Here is a 23828-nt window from a genome sequence, read left to right as displayed (position 1 = left end):
AGCTGGGTAGATGCCAGTATTGTAGCTGTACTGGAACAGCTTGGCTAGGGGCATGGCAAGTTCTGGAGCACAAGTCTTCAGTACTACTGCCGGAACACTGTCGATGTCATAGCATATGCAGTATCCAGTGCCTTCAGCTGTTTCTTGATATCATGTGGAGTGAATCAAATTGGCTGAAGACTGGCATCTATGAAGTGTGGACCTCCGGAAGGGGCCGAGATGGATCAACCACTTGGCACTTCTGGCTGAAGATTGTAGCAAATGCTTCAGCCTTATCTTTTGCACTGATGAAATGGGCTCCTCCATCATTGAGGATGGGGATATTTGTGGAGCCTCCTCCTCCAATGAGTTGTTTAATTGTCCACCGCCATTCACAACTCAATGTGGCAGGACTGCAGAACTTAGATCTGATCCGTTGGTTGTGGGATCGCTTAGCCCTGTCTATCACTTGCTGCTTATGCTGTTTGTCAAGCAAGTAGTCCTGTGTTATAGCTTCACCAGGCTGACACCTCATTTTTAGGTATGCCTGGTGCTGCTGCTGGCATGCCCTCCTGCATTCTTCATTGAACCAGGGCTGATCCCCTGGCTTGATAGTAATGGTAGAGTGGAGGATTTGCCAGGCCAAGAGGTTACAGATTGTGTTTGAGTACAATTCTGCTGCTGCTGATGGCCCACAGCACCTCATGGATGCCCAGTCTTGAGTTGCTAGATCTATTTGAAATCTATCCCATTTAGTACTGTGGTAGTGCCACACAACACTATGGAGGATATCTCCACAAGGACTGTGAGGTGGTTACTTCTACTGATACTGTCATGCACAGAGGCATCTGCGGCAGGCAGGTTGGTGAGGATGAGGTCAAGTATGGTTTTCCATCTTGTTGGTTCCTTCACCAGCTGCCGCAGACCCAGTCTAGTGACTATGTCATTTAGGACCCGGCCAACTCGGTCAGTAACGGTGCTACTGAGCCACTCTTGGTGATGGATGTTGAAGTCCCCCACCCAGAGTATGGGCTGCGCCCTTGCCACCCTCAGTGCTTCCTCCAAATGCTGTTCAACATGGAAGAGCACTGATTCATCAGCTGAGGGAGGGCAGTGCATGGTAATCAGCAGGAGGTTTCCTTGCCCACGTTTGACCTGAAGCCATGATGTTGATGTTGAGGACTCCCTGCTGACTATATACCACTGCATTGCCACCTCTGCTGGGCCTGTCCTGCTGGTGGGACAGGACTTACACAGGATTAGTGATGGTGTTGTCTGGCACATTATCTGTAAGGTATGATTCTGAGAAGATAACCACGTCAGGCAGTTGTGTGACTAGTTTGTGAGCCAGCTCTCCCAATTTTGGCAGTAAGCCCCAGACGTTTGTAAAGAGGACTTTGCAGGGTTGACAGGGCTGTTTTGCTGTTGTCATTTCCAGTGCCGAGGTTAATGCAGGGTGGTTGATCCTTTTTTGTGACTTTGTTACAACTGAGTGGCTTGCTAGGCCATTTGAGAGGGCATTTAACAGGCTAGACCAGGTAAGGATGACAGATTTTCTTAGTGAACCAGATGGGTTTTTACAACAATTGTCAATGGTTCCATGGTCATTGTTAGACTTTTAATTCCACATTTTTATTGAATTCAAATTCCATCATTTGGCGTGACGGGATTCGAACCTGGGTCCCCAGAGCATTACCCCTGGGTCTCTGGATTACTAGTCCAGTGACAATACCACTACGCCATCGCCGTCCCCGAGGGGAGAAGGGGGAATAGTATTTATTTAGGCTTCAGGGCACTCTATATTCTTCAACATGAAAAGTTTGCACTTAATTAGTGTTCAATTGGTTTGTTATTGCAGAATCATTAGTGCATCTGTCAGTGGCTGTTGTCCAAGAAGAGAATAACTTATATTTATGTAGCAAAGTTCACATCTTTTGGCTGTCCAAAAATGCTTTCCTGTCCATTAATCACCTTTGAAGTGTTGTCACTGTTACTTTATAGGCAAATGCAGCAACCAACTGGCACTCAATGTGTCCCACAAAGAGCAAAGAAATAATTGTTTGTTGAGGAATGAATGGCCAGAAGACTGGGAAAGCTCCTTCCTTTTCTTCAAATGGATACGTCCGCCTCAATAGGCAGACAAGTGCTCAGTATAACATCTCATCCAAAAGGCTGCACCTTCAAGCAGAGTATTCCTTAATACTGTACTGATATTTATTGATAGCTTTATGGGTAACTTTGCAATAGAATAATTGAAGGGTGGTTGATGTTTTATAATAATTAGAACCAACATAGACATTTCCAACATCTCAATACTTAAGTCATTAAAAAAGTACCCTGCATAATCTGTTGCTGTTTTGCATCTTTTCTTACATTGTTTTTAACAAATATTCCTTTAATATAAATCCATTTTTTTGCACAAAACAAGAAATAATACCTTTACTGACTGTGATTCCAAGGTATTTGCATTATTTGAAGATAAATGAATGCTGCATGAAAAACTTCGGAAAAAGGGAAATCTTTTGCATCCATCTGATCCCACTGAGAAACCCTGCAAAAAGAAAGGAGCATCTTTCCTTGGCTGCCACTTCCACCTTGAATTAAAGTGTACTCTGTTGCTTAGGTGCAATGAAAGTGAGCACAAGCAGTGCTTCAAAGGTTCTCTCCAGGAGAGGATGACGTTTCCCAGTTTGTTGCATCATTAATGTGGCCCACAAGAAATAGGTGCAGATGTAAACAACCGCTGATACCAGCAAATCATCCTCATTTTGCAGTCATGTATGAAAAATGTGAATGACTTAATTGACTCTGTCAGGAATTTCCCTCCATGTAGCTGGCAGCTGTGCTTTTACTAGAGGGTGGCCTTCAGCTGCAGATAGGGCCACTCTCTTTTAGCGCAGCAACTGCAGTCACATCTCAAAATTAGCAGGATCAAAAGAAGGAATGTTGCCCACATATCTCTGCTGTATTATTGTGAACAATAGACATAGACATTTCCAACATCTCAATACTTAAGTCATTAAAAAAGTACCCTGCATAATCTGTTGCTGTTTTGCATCTTTTCTTACATTGTTTTTAACAAATATTCCTTTAATATAAATCCATTTTTTTGCGCAAAACAAGAAATAATACCTTTACTGACTGTGATTCCAAGGTATTTGCATTATTTGAAGATAAATTGAAGATAACTTTCCTTTCGGCCAGCTGTCAACAGCCTTGCCACATTTTATTTTCTTTAGCCAAGGCCTTTAAACTAATTTGTTTTTATGTGTTGATAGTCTAGTCAAATTAAGGAGACATTGCAAAATTTGGCATGCCAGACCTTCTCATTCTGTCACGAATCACCATACCCCCACGATTGCAAAATTAGGACCATACTCCATTGTTTCTACTTAATTCCAGTTCTTTTCAGTATTGCTGCACGGAATTTTATGGAGCCCACAACGGTGGGAAACTTGGTGTGTGGGGTGGGTTAATCAGGTGGGATGCAACCTTTAATTTTCCTGATGGTGGCCTGAAATGCAGTGATAAAGTCAGAGGCATGTTTGTGGCATGTCGGAAATTATGCCAGCCTATGACAGGTTCATACTTGTAAAACATTTGCATGTTATGAATACTCATTAACATGAAACAATTTTCAATAAAGTCCTACCTTCAAGAGAAAGTCAGCAGTGTCACATGTGAACTTTGCGGCACCCGGTTCACGATCGTTTAAAGGCGGCATGCACTTGTCAGCTTTGTGCAGTTGTGTGTAAGGTCAGTGGCTTCCCTTATTTAATTCTTTGGCACAAGGGAGGGGGGGGTGCAGGAGAATGGCAGCTTGCATGAAGGCACGGGACGGGCAAGGGTGAGATAGTGGTGAGGGGGGTTGTGAAGTGGGGTCAGGGGTATGGAAGTCTGGAAGAGGGATCTGGGGAGGACAGTGGGTGGGGTCAGAGGCATGGAGGAGTGAAGTGGGAAGGGCCTGGTATCCTGGGTGTGGGGGGGGAGTGGTTGTGGTGGGACAGACAAGGTAAGGAAATGAGGGGATCAAAGGGCAGTATCCGTACTGCCCAAATGTGTGCCCGTCTCAGGGTGTTGGCTGCCAGAGTCCTTACAGGACTTTGAATTCACCTGCTACATTTCAATTACTCATGCTGAGATTGCTCTCGGACAATGGTCTTCACAACGCATAGAAGGTAAGGCCAGCTAAGCCTGCAAGTTCAATCATGTCCCACAGAATGGTGAGTACAACACTGGACGCTAACATGAACATTCAATTAAGAGTGAATAAAAACACAACATTATTGTGGAAGAAACAAAGGAAATGTCCCTAACTCCCCCGTAACCATCAATGCATGCGAAAAAGGTGTGCCAGTACATTTAGCTCTCTGGCTAAGCTAGTCTCAACAAATAACGATGATGCACACATGAATAAAGTGAAACCAGTGTCATGTGAAATATTCACAAGTGAAACTTAATTTTGAAAAACAACCATGCCATCTTTGTGCTCTCAAGTCTCATGTTATTGGCAATGGGGTTGGGCTGGGAAGTTGTTGCCATGGTGCAGAGCCTCTCTGTTTGACCAGGCTGCCTGTAGCTGCAGCATTTTCATCTGATGGAGAGTTTCACCAACAAAAGCTTCCCCAGCTGCTAAATTGAAAGTGTTCTGCGTGCACGCCGCTGGCACTTAGAATTTTAATTATAATCATATGGGGAAAAGTAAAAAGAGACAATGCGGAAGTGGTGCTCAGTTCCAGTTGCGGCGTCGATAACAGCACGCTGTTGACAAAATCCCGGCCACTTTGTTAATTTAGCAGTTATTTCTATAGGCAAATACTCAACGTTGGACAACAATGACTATTTATCAGAGAAATCAAAGCATTCTTGTTGAAGCTTATCTACAATTAGAAAGACTTATTGAACCTAAAGCCTGAAAGCCAGCTCTACCAGTTTGTGGCAGGGTTTCTGCAACACATCAATCTTTTATACTGCATTTTAACAACAGTCGAACAAACCTGCTTGAGTATTAATGCCCATCTTTCTTTCTTATCCCAAAATCTAGTGCTTCATTTGCTGAACCTAACAAAATTACTCTTTATAAAGTCCTTGACACTTTCCAAATCAACTCTAGTTAGGTCTCCACAATGGATTAAAGATGTTGCCACCTTTTCACTGCTCCTATTGATTGCAAATACTCAAGCACACAATGGCTACAACAATGACTGCAATTTCTTTTGAGGTAGTTCTGACTTTTAAATAAAGCTTAAAACCACCCATTAAATGATGTGAGGAGCCATTTAGTTTATTACCAGTGGGACAACAGGTTGAAATTGTAACAGGGAAGGCAGAAAATTTGCTACACTTTCACAGAATATTTTCAGTTTCTCTACATTCAAGGATTGGTATTGTTTCAATTATGTAGATAACAAAAGATTTAATTCCTTGTAACACCACAATAGAATAGTTAATTTCTGTATTATTATAATAAAATAGTTCTACCACACAGAGTAACACAATGGCTACTTGGTAGCTTTAGCAGAACAGTCACCTCATTCAAAGGGCCTGACTTAAAAATTAATTTTCCTCAGTGGACCAATATTGTTGGCATTCAGTTGAGTAAGTACTTTGAGATAATGAAATGTTTCATTTTAAATGGTTTTAAAGTTTTCAGAATCTTTTCCTTCCCATAGAAGCACACCTCTTATTGGCTAATAACTGAGTTATGACCTGGCCTTTAACAAAGTAGAGATATGCTAATTGGTAGCAAACCATCTATTGAGATATCATATATATGCTAATTACTTAAGTGTAATTTTTTACAGAAATAATAATTGTATCAAAATGTGTTTAGGCTGTAATACACTTAAAGGGTTCAGGTAAAGTTATGTTTAGCGTATTATGGTGGGAAAATAAAAGTTTGCATTTTTAAACAGGAGTTAATACGTATTATATTTTTGAAGTTTACTTAAGGCAAGCTTGTGCATAAAAGGTGACTGACCAGAAGGTTCCATAAAATCAATTTGGTCATCAGTCACTATACAGGGGAAAAAAACCAGAAGATTTGCTTTTACATCTCCCATACGCTATCTTAAAAGTACCTCATTTCCAATGAATTACCATTGAAGTGCAATGTATACTGTTGTGTAGGCAAATATGGCAGTCAATCTGTGGACTACAAAACCCACAAACAAAATGATGAATGACCAATTAGTCTGTTTTTGAGGGTGCTGTTTGAGCCAAAGCACCTGGGAAGTTCTCTTCTATTTTTCAGATAATGTAATTCAATCTTTTACATTCACCTAAATGCAAAGTATTCGTTTTACATCTCATCTGAAAGATGGCATCTCCAACAACATAATACTGGGCTGGCTTGTTGGCTACTTTATGTGCTCAATTGTTGTGTGATTTGAACTTATGACCTGTTGGCCTAAAGGTGAGAGGGTTATCAATTTAGCCAAACAGCAATACAAATATCCAGCAACCTGTGAAGATTTTTGAAAGTAAGTATTTAAGACAGAAATGGTTACATGCTGTGCGGTAATGATTTGTTATCAAAAAGTCACGATTTATTTTGCTCTAGACTGTTTTTCCAAAACATACCAATAAGATCAAGATCTACTTCTAAATGTGTTTCAGCCCATAACTCACTTCAGCTCACCTGTTAGATATGGTTGCATGACTACACTTGAATTATTATATTGTGAGCTCTGTTGGGGCTGTGCAATTTGTCACTGCCTATCATAACAGTCTACTAAAAAAAGTCAAAGTTTTTATATTCACATGACATAATGATAAAAGCAGTGCCCAGGTACCAATTGCTAATTGGGATTAGTAGCACTGGACAGCTGGAACTACTGTGATATTTACATATTTGGTAATGTGGTGTTGCTCTCTAATTCATATAAAAATTGGTAGAAATATTTAAAATGTTCCTAAATAAATATGGTCGTAATGAGGAAAACAAGAATAATCACTGAATCTGGGTTAAACATATTTGACTTTTAAATTTGTAGTTAGAATTTGATTTCAAACATTATTTATTTATACAGCAGTGATCTATTCTTACCTCTGCTGTAAACACAATGTATATTTTATAAATGCGTTCAGAAATTTTGTGTATAGGCTTGGTTAACACATGTATGCCTGTGTTCTCCTGATACATATGAAGCGTTATGGAATAAATAATGCATTGTATAGCACTCTGTACAATGTATTATTTTTGCCTTAATGCAATTTCTCTTCTAGTGTTACAATATAAACAACAAAAGCAATAGCAAAGATAACATTTGTTCAGAAATTATTAACTGGATGTTGATGTAAGAAATATATCTGTTGAGATGGTTCTCTACAAACTGTTACAAGGTTTTCTCAGTGGAAATTGATCAGAAGCAGAAGATGTTCTTGACTGGTTTGAACTATCATTGATTTTAAATAGAAGCCATCTCTTCAAGTCTTAGTAGTTTTTGTTCGTTTCAGCCCTATATTGGGAGAACCACTACTTAGAAAGAATGAACTTGCATTTATATAACACCTTTCATGACCTCAAATGATTCCAAAGTATTTTTGACGTGTAACCATTCTAATGCAGGGGAACATCACAACCACATTGTGCTCAAGGTCTAACAAACAACTCTGAGATAAATGACTTGATAATCTGTTTTAGTGATGTTGGTTGAGGGCTAAATGTACACCAGGCCACTGGGAGAATTCTCCGCTCTTATTCAGCTAATTCCCAGGGAGCTTTCACATCCACCTGATAGGGCAGGTCAGGGCAAGAGGGGCTGGGGGGGAGGGGCGGGGGGTGGGGCTTCCATTTTCAACAACAACAGCAACTTACAACGTGTGTAATACTTTTAAGGTAGTTAAACACCCCACGTTATCACACAAAATTGGACACCGAGGGCAGACTCATCCCAGATTCGCACTAAGTGCGGCAGCGGGCAGGAAAAATGACATTTTAACCACCAGCCTCAATGACGACTTTTTGCTCCATATCATCCCCTTCCAGGCTCATTAAATATGCAGCCACAGAAAACACGCCATCTCGCTGGCAGGCAGCCTCCGATATGCCCGCCATGCCATTACCTCACCGCTTCCTCACACAGGAAATGTAGAATGTGCACACACTTCTCAATGCATGCAGCCCAGGACTGCTCTGGTGAAGACATGGTCCCAAAAGCCAAGAAGAGTGTAGCCCCACTCCCAATTCAGTGAAGTATTGTTGGGACGCCTGGATGCCGTGGAGGCCCTTGGCGGTGTCCTCTATCTTGGCTCTCGCTGCAGGAAGCCTGCCAATCTCACCACTCCAGCTTGGGAAGCGGTGGTCAGTGCTAACGATGCACACAAGAGGTCAGCCATCCAGTGCAGAAAGAGGATTAATGATCTCATCTGTGCCACCAGGGTAAGGCAATCATCTTATCACTCTAAACTCACACACTCACAAGGCCATCACACATTCACTGGCATCTCACTCACTTCCAGCTCAAGAGACATCCCACTCACTCTCGCACACACCCTCAAATCTCCTTCTGGCCTTATTTCCTCTGGAGGCTGCCTCCTCAGCCTTCATCATCTTGAAGCCACTTGCACAGATCAACATGTGGCCCCACACACATCCTGGAATACCCCACTTCCCCAGTACAGCCCTGCCTTGCAGCCTCTTCCCTTGCCTGAGGCCACTTCTCCCCCTTCCCCAAGCAAGTCTAGCCCTGTAGTCGTTGAAAAGCCACCACTGCCTTACTGCTGGTCTGGAAGCTAGAGACCTGCCCTTGAGCCCCCCCCTAAAAGTGATGTGGTACTGCCTGTGAAGCCTGGCACTTATGACCATAAGCGCTGCCCAAGGAAAGGTAGACAAACAAACCTCAAAGTCATGAGCAAAGTGCAGCTTGCCAGGTGGACGTCACTTGTGTACAGTTGTGAACCATGTTGGTATGCAATAATGCTGACGTGCCTGGATGATCCAGCGTGAGGGGATGATTCCATCGAGCAGGGCTTATAAGTAGATGCAAATGTATTAAAATGATGTTCCCGACTTCTGGTAGTAGGAAACACAGCTTGCCATTGACTGGCAGTCATGAACTGGTTTCATGACGGCATAAAACCGATTTTTGGCCTTCTTGACATGTTGTCTGCTCATGCCCACCATAATGCCCAACGCCAACAGGGGCGGAAAATTCCAGCCTGAATCACATAAGGAGTTTTAAGGCAGGTGTCCAAGACTTGGTTAAAAAAGGTAGGTTTTATGAAATGTTTTAAAGGATTAAAAAGAGAAAGAGGCGGGGAGGTTTAGAGAAGGAATTCCAGAGCTTAGAGCCTTGGCAGCTGAAGGCACAGAAGCCAATGGAGGAATGATTAAAAACAGGGATGTTCAAGAGGCCAAAATTGGAGGAGCACCGATATGGCAGGATTATGGGGCTGGATGAGATTACAAAGATAGGGACAGACAAAGTCATGGAGAGGTTTTAAAAAGAAGGATGAGAATTTTGAAATTGAGTGGTTGTTAAATTGAGAGCCAATGCAGGTCGGCAAGCACAGGGGATGATGGGTGAATGCAACTTGGTGTGAATTAGGACACAGGCAGCAGAGTTTTGGATGATCTCAATTTTATAGAGGGTACATTGGGGGAAGCTGGTCAAGATACATTGGAATAGCCAAATCTAGAAGCAATAAACACATGGATGAGTGTTTCTGCAGTAGATGAGCTGAGACAGAGGAGAGTTGAGTCACCTCTTGGAGGTGGAAATTGACAGTTTTAGTGATGGTGCAGATGTGTGGTTAAAAATATGACACCAAGGTTGAGAACAGTCTGGTTCACCTCCAGACCGCTGCCTGAGAGGAATTAAGTCAGTGGCTCGTGAGTGGAGTTTGTGGCGGGGACCAAAGACAGCGACTTCATTCTTCCCAATGTTTAACTGGAGAAAAGTTTTGCTCATCCAGCACTGGATATGAGACAATTAGTCTGACAATTTGGAGAGAGTGTAAGGGTCGAGAAAGGTGATGGTGAGGTACAGCAGGGTGCCAGCGTAAGTGCAAACTGACATTCTGTTTTTGGATGATGTCGCCTAAGAGCAGCATATAGATTAAAATTAGAAAGGTACATCCTTGGTGGATACCAAAGGTAACTGTGCAGGAGGGGAAGGGACGACATTGGAAGTAATACTCTAGCTATGATTGGATGAATAAAAATGGAGCTAGATGAGAGCAGTCCCACCCAGCTGGTTATAGTGGAGAGGTGTTGAAGGATAATGGTGTGGTCAACCATATCAAAGGCTGTAGACAGTTGAGAAGGACCAGGAGGGAAAGTTTACTGTTGTCACGTCACATAGAATTTGTGACTTTGATAAGAGCTGCTTTGGTACTTGTGGCTAGGGTGGAAACCTAAATTGGAGGGATTTAAACTTGGAGTTCCGGGAAAGGTAGGAACTGATTTGGGAGGGGACAACACATTCAGAACTTTGCAGAGGAAAGGAAAGTGGGAGATGGGACAGTGGTTTGCAAGGACAGTAGGGTTTTTTGAGGAGATGGTGATGATGGTAGATTTGGGGACAGATACTGAGGAGAGAGAACACTTAACAGTTAAAAGTATCAGTTGACAATATTAGAAACTAGGAAGGAGGTTGGGCGGTCAGGTTAGTGCGAATAGGGTCAATGGAGCAAGAGGTGGGTCTATGGGCAAAGCAAAGCACAGAGATGGCAGGAGGGGAGATAGGAGGGAAGCTAAATAAAGATATAAGTTTGGAGACAAGGCAAGGGGAAATCTTAGAGGAAGTTTGGCCCAGTGGGCTAAGTGAAGGGAGGGCAGTGGTGGAGACAGCTGATTGGATGACCTCAATCCTAGTGACTAAGAAGCCCATGAGCTTCTTGTACTTGTTGTTGCAGGTGAAGGTGAAGGAATTAGGGGACTGAGGTTAAAAAAGATGGTTTGCAGTAAAGAAAAGGAGCAGGGAGTTGGCTTTGCATTCCAGCATGATCCTGGAGTAATGAGCAGCTTGGCAGCTAAAAAAATAGTGCTTTACGTGGTCCAGATAGATATGGCAGTGAATGGCTAAATCAGTTATCCACGATATCTGTTCAAATCTGCATCCCTTGGGGCTTAAAGAAATGAAGATGAGGGCTGCATGCTATCGTCTCAGCTCAGGCGCAGACATTTTCCTAACCTGCACTGCAAGTCTGCACTGTAATCATGAACCATGAGGGATACTGGTCCAAACCTTAATAAAGACATTGTAAGGGGGTGTCCAAAGTGAGAGAGAGTAGTGGTTTTAATGGGCACAAGGGCGTCAAAGTTGTAGGTGGAGATACTGTTGAGCAGATCAGTGCAGAGATGCTGTAGTGAATAAAGTGGAAAAGGCTGGACAGTTGGGTCATTGAAGTGCAGTACTGAGTGAATTGTGAGAATTTTTCCAGGGGCAGACAAAGAAAGAAGGAGGGTTGGGAGGGGGCAGGGGGATATGGGCAGAGAGCTATACAAGGAAGCGACTTAGTGTGGAATCGCTCGCTCCCATTGGCGGCAGGAGTGAGAGGAAAATATGGCGAGAAGGCCAAAACTCGGTTTTACACCATCATGAAACCAGTTTGCGGTTGTCTGCTCCACCCGCCGCATCTCCTTATAAGCTGTGCTCACCGGAATCATCCACCCCACATCAAATTTGACGCTCACATCGGCCTGACTTCAAAACAGCGTTCTTCACGACTGCCCTTTGAAAGGTGTGCACCAGGTGAGCTGAACTTCGAAGGGAACTCAGAGGTGAGTCACACAACCTTGCGCAACACTTGTGAACATCACCCGTGGGACTTCAAGGATGAGGCGCCGTGCATTCAGAGGTCGGGGCAGAGGTAAGTCGCTTTCTCACAGCTGGTTTTCAGTGCAGTGCCAGGGCAAGGGCTGCAGTGCAGGTCAGGCTGGGGTGAGGGTGGGGGGAGGGGGTGGCGAGGGCAAGGCAGCACAGGCTGAAGGAAGTACACAAGCACATGTTGGGGGGGAGCCAGGGAGGTGACCGTGCACTTGGAAAAGCTTGTCAAAAGTGAGCATTCTTCCGCAGCTCCATCGACATGCTTGGAGTTGGGCCTCTGAAGATTTTCTGACGGCCAAAGCATGAAAGTGTCACCAAATGTTCCAGAACTTTTCATTCCTTGGGCGCAGGCTGCAAATTAAAGTGCATTTTAGGGGGCAGCAGAACAATTGGCCGACAGGGCAAGTTGTGGAATCCCCTTGGGAAAGTTGGCCATGGCGCAGTCACTGGTGGAGGTGCTCACAGCCCCTTACAATGTCTTTATTAAGGTTTGGACCAGTATCCCTCATGGTTCATGATTACAGTGCAGACTTGCAGTGCGGGTTAGGAAAATGTCTGCGCCTGAGCTGAGACGATAGCATGCAGTCCACTGGGCAAAGCTGCCACCAATTGGTTAAGTGGAGTGGGGCTGAGGTAGGTAGAGTTTCAGACAGCCTTGAAGCACACTACACACTGGCCATTCTAGTGATGGCCAGCACTCTTTTGCATGCATGAAGGGGCTAACAGACTTAACCAAGGTGGGTCCTTAGGCCACCTATGTGCCTCTCTCTTTGATCCTGCAGGAGGGCAACACCAGGCTCATGGAGCTTGGTGATTTAACGGTTTCCCTCATGGCTTACAGGGGGCAGAGAAGAAGAAGAAGGGAGCAATGGAGGTGCCTGGCCTGGCAAATGGAGGAGCACCTCCCTAAAGGAGAAGGGGCAGCAGGGCCTCCTGCGCAAGCAGCTGAAGATCCACAGTGAGCTGTCATTCGTAGGCGCCTTGCTAGACCCAGGGTCTATGGATGGCACTTGTCATTCCTGCAGATGAATAAGAACCAGTGTTGCAAAAACTGTGCATGTCTAGGGAACTGGTTGGTCATATATGCCACCTGCTGCAGGATTTGGCACCATGGGGACATGGAGGGCATCCACTTCAGTGGCTGTGAAAATGACACATCGTGCTCAATTTTTACACAAGTGGCTCCTTCCAGGGCTCCACAGTAGACCTGCGTGGGATCTTGCAAGCCTCCACACACAACTGTATCCAGGAAGTCACGGACTCCACCTTCGCAAAGGCACAGAACCTCGTGCATTTCGACTGGAGTCAGGAAAGTCAGGAAGCAAGAGCCGCTGGGATTTGTGCCAATCTCAGGTTCCCCATAGGTGCAGGTTCCAATCGACTGCACTCATGTGATGCTTAGGTCTCTGTGGCAACAAGCAGTGAACTACTTAAACCACAAGTGCTTCCACTCGCTCAATGTGCAACTGGTCTGCGACCACCACAAATACATCCTACAGGTTCCCAAGAAGCGTCCACAAGTTCTACATTCTCAGTCGGTCTCAGATCCCTGACATCTTCCAGGGTCACAGAGGCTGCAGGGTTGGCTCCTCAGGGACAAGGGCTACCCAGAGAGGGCGTGGTTGATGACACCTTTGCGGCGGCCTCAGGTTGCAGCAGAGGGACGGTATAACGAGGCTTGTGCTGCAATCCAGAGTTTGGTGGAGTAAACGATAGGTATCTTGAAAATGAGGTTCCGGTACCTCAGCAGGTCTGGTGGAAGACTGCAATACAGTCCTCAGAGGATGCCCCACATCACTGTATGCGCTATACAACCTGGTGCTGCAATGGAGGGAGGAGCTAGCTGATGAAGAGATGGAAGAGCCTCGTGTACCCTCCCATAAGGAGGACATCAAAGGGGATGATGATGATGAGGTCCTTGAAAGCGTGGATGCCAGCAATGAGGCCATTACACTGACCAGATGAAGCAGGCACACTTGGGAGGCCCTCTTGGTCTCAAGATTCATGGAGGATGATGACAAGATGTGAGGACAGTCCTGACGTCCTCAACTTTCATCTGTGAACGTTTGACTCCTGTGTGGCTAATGGCAGTGCATATACCCTCAGTGCTCAGGCTCATGTTATGGAGGCGGAGCGGAAGTCCTAACAGTTGCAATATTCCAGGAGGATGTTGATGACATGCAGTGAAGTCAGTCCATAGATCTTCACATTGTCTCTGTGAATGTCTGACTCCTGTCTGGCTGAGCACAGCTCGCTTGCACTGTGATCAGGGTCATAACATGGAGACGCAGACATGAAATTTAAAATGCATCTGATCCTTTGTCAGCCTTCAGCACCTGTCCCCTTCAGGAGCACAGTGTCATTGGTCACAGATGCTGAAGAGATGGGGGCCCAGCCCCACCTTAAAGGTGCTGAGAGCATACAGAAGAGAATGACAGAACTCAGTAACACCTGCCCACAGTATTCTGGCAGCAATGACAAGCACCATGGAGGTGCAGGCATCACTAATGTGTCCAGTAAGTGAGGCTGGACCATCACTTTGGTGTGAAGGCTACACAAACCATAGGGAAGAGGCCCTGGACTGAGTTACCCGCCTTAATCTTGTGCAGAAGGGTTTCACATCTGAGTAACATGAACATTGCTCATTAGAACAAGGAGACATTCTTGGGAGTTTAATCACAATAGTGAACATATGTACAAATGATTAACATATGTCAAAAGGCTGTGCGGGTACATCTTCTTATCCTTCCTAACCCTGCTGTTCCAAATTAGTGCTCCCTTGACCTCCATGGTGGAGGAGGAGGCTGCAGACTGCTACACCCTTTCTATGATGATCTCGACAGGCGTCATCTGGAGGGCTGAGACTTGGAGGGCCTCGGTCTGCTTTTGGTGTCCTGCTGTGGGCCAGCTGCACTCTCCTCAGCCTGTGGAGCTGGAGCCGTTGGGGTCACAGGAACTCTCTCGGAGTCACCTGGGTGGATGGCCCTGGGGTGTTGAGCAGTTGATTATCCTGGACCAAGGTCTCCATGGCGGCCCATCCTGTCAGTATTGACCTCAATGCTTCAGCATGCCGGCGCTATTGTCTCGGGCTGAAGGCGGATGGGCTCCTCCATCGTCCCTTGCAATCTGAGGAGTGCGCCAGACATCCCTTCCTGATGTTCCCGTGGTTGTCTTTGCAGATCCAGCTAATGATTGAGGACCGACTCCACTGGCTCATTATCTGACTCGGACTCAGCAGATTCTTTGCCCCCAAAAGTCCCCCGAGTGCCAGTGACCAACGGTGTCCCTGCCTCTGCCTGCTGTGGAACAGATTGTGTGGTGTGCTTACCAGATCGTGATCCCGAGGCTACTCTACATCTAGGTCCCACCAACGTGTGTGTTGCTGTCTTGGTGGAGGGTGTGGGTGAATGCTATGATGGGTCTTCAATTATGCTGCCCTCAAGGTCCTCAGCCAAGGTGCTCTCGGCAGTGGGGTCAGGCTCGAAGTTGCTCGAGGGCAATGTGTCAGATGTGTGTAGGAGAGAAAGTGGAGATTATTAGTGCTTGGCAGCTGCATTGAACACAGACAGCGGACTCAGAGTAATGTTGAGAGAGGGATCATGTGGTGTAGGATCCTCATGTAGGTGTTCACTGCTGACCTCACCATCACCGCAGGAATGGTCCCTGTCCTCTCAGTCCAGCTCCAATGCTTGCCTCTCGAATGGAGTGAAGACATTGATGTCCGGCACTCCATCTCCCATCTGGGACCTCTCCTGGTGATTGTGTGTGATATTATCCTGCATAAAGACAGACGGAGAGAGTGTGAGCAAGGCATATGCTAGGCCAAATTAAAATTCACCCCTTTGCTTGGATCCACCTAGTTTTGTCGAAGGGTCATGAGGACTCGAAACGTCAACTCTTTTCTTCTCCGCCGGTGCTGCCAGACCTGCTGCGTTTTTCCAGGTAATTCTGTTTTTGTTTTGGATTTCCAGCATCCGCAGTTTTTTGTTTTTATCAAATTAAAACGATGCCAGGCCTGTGTATCTGTGTGCTGGTTGGAGCCATGGATGGGATGAGGAGGCAATCTCCAGAGGAGACAATAATCTCAGAGTAAGGGGGCACGCATTTAAAACAGAGATGAGGAGGAACTTCTCTCAGAGGGTAGTCAATGTGTGGAATTCTTTAACACAGAGGGTTGTAGCGGCTGGGTCGTTAAGTATATTCAAGGCTGAGATAAACAGATTTTTAATCAGTAAGGGAATCAAGGGATATGAGGAAAAAGCAGGAAAGTGGAGTTGAGGATTATCAAATCAGCCATGATCTCATTAAATGGCGGAGCAGACTCAATGACCGAATGACCTACTTCTGCTCCTACATCTTATGGTCTTATAATGGGGCCAGATGGAAATGTGAGAGTATGTGTGAGAGAGTGAGTGGTGATGTTCCTTTAGCTGGCAGTGAGTGAGATGCCAGTGAATGTGTGATGGGCTTGCGAGTGGGTGAGTTGAGAGTGATGAGATTGTTGACTTACCCTGGCAGCACGGATGAGATCATTCATCCTTCTGCACTGTATGGCCGACCTCTTGTGTGCAGCGTTGACACTGACCTCCTCTGCCACTGCCTCCCAAGCCGGAGTGGTGAGACTGTTGGGCTTCCTGCAGCCAGAGCGGAAGTCGAGGACTTCTCGGTGGGCGTCCAGATGGTGTCCCACGGATGTGTCACTGAATCAAGGGGCTGTAATCTTCCTGGCTTCTGGGGCCATGTCTTTAATGGAGCAGCCCTGGGCTGCAGGCATTGAGAAGTGTGCGGCGGCTGCATTTTAAATATGGCACCCGATGTAAGGAAATGGTGAGTAAAGGTGTGGTGGGCCTTTCAGAGGCCTGCCGCCAGCGATCTGGTGTGTTCCCCATGACTGCATCATTTATGAGGTGGGAAGGGGACGACATGGCGTGAAAACCTGCCATTACGGCCGACGGGTAAAATGTCATTTTTCACGCCCATGACCGCACTTAGTGCAAATCTGGGACATTCTGCCCTTAATGTCTCATGTGAATGACAGCACCTCCAACAGTGCAGCAACCCCTCTGTACTTCACTTAACTGTAAGCCCATATTATGCATTCAAGTGTCTGGAACAAGGCTAAAACTCATAAGTTTTATTTTCAGAGGCAAATTGGTTAGCAATGAGCCAAAGTTGACAATATCATACTGCTTGTCCTCATATTGCTGAGTCCAGTTCACTCCATGATGCCACATTTCCTGTTACTTAATTCTAATCTTTGTGCAGTCTTCGATAGCTTCATCAATATATAAATGACAAGAATCTAATTGTAACCCCAATTTTGGCTGTCTATTTAATCTAAGATTGACTGACTTCCCTACTGTCATTTCCTAGACACATCAGTGAATTCTAAAATAGGAAGTAGTTATTCTCATTCTCTCATACAACTTTCTCAAAGTTGTTAGTTTCAGAAACATGAACAAAGTGAGTATCAATAACTCTCATTCATAGAAATAAAAGAGTCTGTAACTTCCTTATAGTTAGTAGATAGTTGGCTGGTTTGACTGGTTTTACTTTGGGTTATTGTTAAGGGCTTAGCTGAGTGCTGCCATGATGCGTGAGTTGTCTGGAGACAATGGGGGAGCAGGAGAGAGGGGGAAACTATTGTGGTGGTCAGGATAAAAGTTGAGTTGTTAGCTAGGCTTATTAACTGGAATGAGAAGAAGGCTGTTAGTGGAACTGAAGGTTGTGAACAAAGTTTATAGGTACGTTTTCATCAAGGGTCAACCTGAAGAAGATACATGCTGGAATGTATTAAAAGAAATGTTATCCCCTTGTTTTCTTTATATATGAGTGAATAAATTGCTGTATTTACAAATTTTCATATTTCTCAGTAGAAAAATAGCTTTACAGCAGTTTATGGAGTGTGAAACTCACCATCAGTACAGCAACATCCTCAATGATCAGACAAGGTTAAAAATTTGTGAGCCAAAAATCTAACAAGAAGAAACCAAAATGCACCCAACATTTTGATTGACACCCAATATTTTGATCGGCATTTGATTCTCATGAACAGAAAGAGAGAATTTTGATTATGATTTCAAAATTAGGAAAACATAGTTTGTAGAGTAGCATTAATACATATGTATATTATTTTCTGTAGGACACCGATGCATTCTTTAATGTCTTAATCCCACGTGAGTAAAGGAACTAAACAATAAATTACTCGAAGCCAAGAAGGAGTTCAGCTGTCAATATTGACAATTTTATGATGATTATAGAAACCTAGAATATGATATAAAATATTTGCACTTACCTTTCGATCTGGCCAGTTGTATTTTGCAAATATTGTATCATAAGTATCCACAGCTCCATCAGTAACCAACATAATAGCTTGGCTGCAAGTGCTTCCATGACCTGTATTGTTAAACTAGGAAAAGAAATACAGGAAGAGAGAGTATTGTTAGAATGACTATTTCTTACATGAAGAGATAGTGTCAAAATTTAAGGTGCACTGATTCTGCACAAAGTTTTGTTCACTTATGGAATGAACACACATTTAACAACCCACATCCCAAATGCTTCTTGTGTCTTTCTTTGGTTTATATGAGCTTGGCAGTTTGAGCAGGTGCATTGATTACGTTGATAATAAAGGGAAAATAAAGAATCCAGATGAATGTCCCTCTTGTGCCCACTGTTTATGCTGGGTTACGTCATAAAGTCTCTTTTGCTTTGTTTCATTTATCACTATTTATTTTGAAAGGCATGAAGCAGGCTTTATAAAAATCGATTTTTATTCACAAGTAAGTCTTATCTTTTAAGTCACTATTTCCCTGTAAACATTGTAACTATTGACCCGTTAGTATTATCAAAAGTTAAAGTCGACATAACTGTGAGGTAATTAATAAAGAAAATCCAAAGGTCCCTTAAGCTGAGCAATTATTTCCTGCCACTTGCCTTTCAGGATTCACTTTAAGATATGGAAGGCATGATTGTATTAGGATATATGGTCTTGTATAACGACAGAAGCATACGAGCAGGTAACTCAGAATGCATTATTTTTCTACTAAGGTGGGAAATTCATAATTGAAAAACAGAAAAACAGTCTAAATCGTCCCTAATTAGACTCCACTCATATGCTTTCACTTGGATTACTATATAATGCTTGGGAAATAGGACTACAGCAGGTTTGCTCACCTCTTTATCTTGCTGAGGAAGGCTGGAACCCTTTGTCACCCCAGCTTGTGTTAACAAACTCAGCACCAATCAGATTCACTGAATTCCAGTTCATAATGTACTAAGGTTGGATTTGGTTTAATGACCTCTAGGTTGCCACTGAATGTCAAGGGGAGATGGTTGGATTCTCCCTTGTTAGAGATGGTCATTGCCTGGCACTTATGCGGTGCTGATGTTACTTGCCTGAATATTGTTCAGGTCTTGTTGCATATGGATACAGGCTACTTTAGTATCTGAGGAGTCGAGAATGGTGCTTACATTGTTAATCATCAGCAAATCTCTCCGCTTTTGACCTTATGATGAAGGGAAGGTCATTGATGAAGCAGCTGAAGATAGTTGAGCGTGAAACACTACCCTGAGGAACTCCTGCAGTGTTGTCCTGGGGCTGAGATAATTGACTTCCACAACCACTGCCATCTTCCTTTGTGCTAGGTATGACTTCAGCCCATGGAGGGTTTCCCTTCATTCTCACTGACTTCAGTTTTGCGAGCACTCCTCGACATCATACCTGTCAAATGCCACTTTGGTGTCAAGGGCAGTCACTCTTGCCTCACCTCTTGAGTTCAGCTCTTTTGTCCATGTTTGGCCCAAGGCTGTGATGAAGTCAGGAGCTGAGTGGCCCTGGTGAGACTCAAACTGTGCGTCTGTGAGCAGATTATTGCTGTGTAAGTGCTGCTTGGTAGCACTGTCAATGACACCTTCTATCACTTTGCTGATGAACATTACATGTGGAAAATTGTCAGGTATGTCCTGTCCACAAACAGCAGGACAAATCCAATCCAGCCAATTTCTGGCCCAACCATTTTGTAATCCATTTACAGGATGTGGGCTAGGCCAGCATTTATTGCCCATCCCTAATCATCACCTTCTCAAGGGCAGTTAGGGATGGCCAAAAATGCTGGCCTAGCCAGTGATGCCCACATCCTGTAAATTAATTTAAAAAAAGACTGATGAGGCGATAATTGGCTGGGTTGCATTTGTCCTGCTGTTTGGAGGCAGGACATACCTGGGCAATTTTCCACATGTAACTTCACCATGGGCAGGATTTTGCCCTTGGCAAGGGTGCTTGGTGGGTCTGGTGGGGGTGATTTTATGCAGATGGGCCAATTAAGGCCCACCCAGCGTGGAATTTGAGCATCAGCACTGAGCACTGCCTGTGCGAGTGGGGGGAGGAGGGAGAACCGGGCCTAGCATGCAGTTCACACACGTGTGAGAAAGAGTGCTTCAATCTCCCTGAGGCACAGAGCTGCCTCAGGGAGACTGAAGCACTGTGTTAAAAAAAAATGAAGCTAATAAAAATTTAATTAAACATGTTCCCTCATGTGACTCTGTCACATGAGCTGGGACATTTTTTTTTGTATTCAAAAATATAAATTTTATTTCATGTTCATTTGCTTTAGGAAACCTCATCCCACTCGTGGATGAGGTTTCCCAAAAAATATAAGAGCTGCTTGGCCTTTTCGCCTGCCCACCAACCATTAGGTTGGATGGACAGCATAAATTTGAATTTAATTAGATTGCTAATGGCTTTAATAGGCCTTTTAATTATCGGCAGTCATGCAGCTGACTACAGCGTGCGCCCGCTGAATGAAATATCGCGAGACTGCATGAAGACGTAGGGATGCATGCCCGATGTCATCGCGCATCATTTTACGCTCAGGCGTGTTGGGTGTGCGCCCATCTGCCAAGCGTAATATTCTGCCCACATGTAATGTTGCTGAACCGCTAGGGGTGCTTGGCAAAGTGTTTTTGTAGCAAAAATGATACAATAAAATAAATCTTATGGTAATTAACCTAATTATCATAAGATTTATTAATTTTCAAAGCCTCACTCTATGTTGGCACTAGAGTAACTTGTCATTTATTTAAAAGGACTCTGATGCTCTATTTGGATTGACTGGACAATTGCTTGATTTAGTCTGTAATTTGTCCTATGCTCCTCCAGATGGCGGTAATACAGTACCACAACATTCCATGTGGGGTTTTAAAATGTGCTTTTGGGAAGTGGATAATGAATAGGCCCATTAGAAATTTTAACAACATGTTAATCCTCCTAGGACCGGGGAGGTCCTTTAAATAATAGGAGAAATCATTTAACTTCTTTTTGAAAATATTATAAATACATTTCAACTGATAGAATTGACATCAGTTAAAATCTTTGCCAACATAAGTATAGAATATTCCTTATATTAGTTAACCCAGGGGGTATGGAACCTATTTACATTATAAATGCCAATGACAAGCATTTTGTGATGAACTACAATTAACTTCTAATGATTTATCATTTGGCATGAAAATCTCAATGCATTCTGACATTTATAGTCTTTATTGTGACTACTAGTCATTCAAATGTCAAAAAAAATGATTTAATTTGCTTTAAGAACATAAAAAAATAGGTCTAATCACTGGTGAGATTGAATTCATTTGCAAAAAGATAATTGCAGTTGTTGCAGGGCACTGTCAAGTGACAGCCTGCACGTCCTCCTATCTGTTCTGGAATAATTAAAGGATATTTTATGCTTTACACCACCACAAACAGCTCTGATTTACTTTGAAAGTTAGTGAGTTGATTATAACAGGTGTGAGTCAGCTAATATTTAAGTAACATGAAAGAGACATACCATTAGTCACGTAACTAAACTATTAAAACTGGCTCTTACATTGGCACAAATCACATGTTATTAACTATCTTGTATTATTCTTCTCCTTTTACTACTGCAAAAAAGGCAAAAGATTTTACATTCAGCAGGCATTCACATTTTGATGTACCTTTCATGTATTATGCATTTTATATTTTATTAAATATTTATTATAACCTTTTCCCCTCTATTCAGAGGATATAATATGACAGTAACAATAAAAATACACATTTCATACTTGGTACTGCTACTGAGAGATGTTGCTTTTGAAGTTATTTGTCATAAACTAATCAGATAGAGGAATCACTTACAGAGTTGGGGCGCGGGGGGGGGGGAGCTGCAATATCCGCTAGGGTTCTCCCACTCATTTGGCAAAACTTCAGTGGAAGAACCATAAAAACCCCAGAAAAACAGTATAAAAACTTTCTTTAGACTATTTTCCAGCGTTTCCATAGTTTTTGCCCCAAGGTTACAGCAGACAATTGAGAGAATCTCTATAAAAATTCACATTCTAGGTTTTAAGATAAGATTTAATTAGTGAGCAAGTAAATAAATAGCAAATCAAGAGACTGTTGCAATCATAATCTTTTAACCCCTTTCAAACAATCATTGTGCTACTTAATCAGTACAAATGATGGTGTTTGGCATTTCTACTGTACTGTGCACAATAATTTTCCAAAATTACAGAAGCTATTTTTTCCCTTCAGCACCCTGTATGTCCCTGTCAACAGCATTGTAAAAAATAGCAGGGTACTTTTAGTGTCATTTGAAGATCTCTCAACTTGACCCAGAGCAACAAGTGTGACACATCGAAAGAAAGTGAACTCCATGAACGTTATTGTGAAATACGGAAGAATTGCATAACTTAATAACCTAAGTTAACACAGGAACATTAGTATAAATTGTAGCACAGAACATAAGCAAAATTGTCATTGTTAAATATAAAAGCAAAAATGATGTAATTATACAAAGATTTTCAAGGAACATAGAAAGTAAAGCAGTTCAAGTGAAATAAGTAGGATCTGCAAATGACATGATGGTTTTCATCAGCCAAACAATATAGTCCCAATTCGTTGCCAACTCACGAAGAAAACTTCAGGATAAAAAGTAGAACAGGCATTTTACTGAACATGAACAGATAAGAGAGAGACATTCCAAGGTCTTGGAGTTGCAAATATTGGAGGTCCACACAGCTTAGTTGATAAATAACATAGAAATCATACTTCTTATCATCTGTAAGGTATATTACATCAATGCATTTCCGCACACTATTTATGCTTAGACGTATGGTTCCCCATAAAATGAAAATTCAGTGCCCAAATGGATTATTGTACTCATACTCATAATACTTACAGTGGTTCAGACATTCTCCATTAGTTTCTCATATAGATAAGATGATGACACTTTCTCTAATAAGCTATGACTGCAAAATTCAGTAGTGTAGTACATGTATTTTTGGTGCTACAGGTGCAGTTTTGGTACCAAAATGACAGACACAGCACATGAGTGCACATTTCTGGTGTGACCTGTGCCAGATTCCATCTTGGATAGGGCATTAGCATGGATGCAGGGAGCATGTGGCAGAAGAATATAGAATAGGTAGATCATGAAGTCAATCAGCATGTAATGCTGATTTAACACTATTGACATTTTGAAGTTCAACCATCCATCTAACACCCTCCCCTAACCTCATACAGCATAACATGCATTCAACAGCAGGAGGAGCCCTACAAGGGCCATTTTAAGGGATCTTTAACTGCTTACAAATTAGTTGCTGATTAATTTCTATTGTTTTTGCTGTGTTTGTATAAGTGTTTCTAGTTTTCACTGTTACTTAAAGTTACTGAACTCTACAGGGAGTGCTGAGGCAGCTGGTTAAGGGCCTGGTCCTGACTTCAAGGATTCTGACCAGACCAATTGCTCTCAGATATGGGTGCAGTGGTTTGTATCTCCTTTGGCCTGCAGCATGATAGGGAAAGTAAGTGGAGGTAACACAGAGGAGGACAAGCTGCTGGAAGACGGAGGAGGAGGAGAGAGAGAGAAGGGCTTCCAGCAGGTGGCTATAACCACCCAAGATCTTTTGGGAGCAATTTCCCTACCTCAACCTCAAGGGGATACAGTGCGTCAGATGTTTCCACTCACTGAAATCTGTTACCTGTTGCCGTCGCAACAACGGCCTCAGAGCAGGGTGAGGACAGCATTGCCACTGGTTGTGAAGGTG

At 43.4% G+C, this 23828-nt stretch overlaps 1 protein-coding gene across 1 annotated transcript in view; it reads right to left on the bottom strand.

The window, feature by feature from the left end:
• The window catches only part of cacna2d3a (calcium channel, voltage-dependent, alpha 2/delta subunit 3a), a 1018794-nt gene that overhangs the window by 436404 nt on the left and 558562 nt on the right, over positions 1-23828 (bottom strand). Inside the window, exon 11 of the mRNA XM_041191614.1 lies at positions 18049-18162. Coding sequence (XP_041047548.1) covers positions 18049-18162 — 114 coding nt within the window. The remainder of the gene's footprint in view (positions 1-18048; positions 18163-23828) is intronic.

The sequence above is a fragment of the Carcharodon carcharias genome, chromosome 7 (assembly GCF_017639515.1).
Source record: "Carcharodon carcharias isolate sCarCar2 chromosome 7, sCarCar2.pri, whole genome shotgun sequence".
In the NCBI taxonomy this organism is placed as follows: domain Eukaryota; kingdom Metazoa; phylum Chordata; class Chondrichthyes; order Lamniformes; family Lamnidae; genus Carcharodon; species Carcharodon carcharias.
This window is presented reverse-complemented; position numbering and strand designations above follow the sequence as displayed.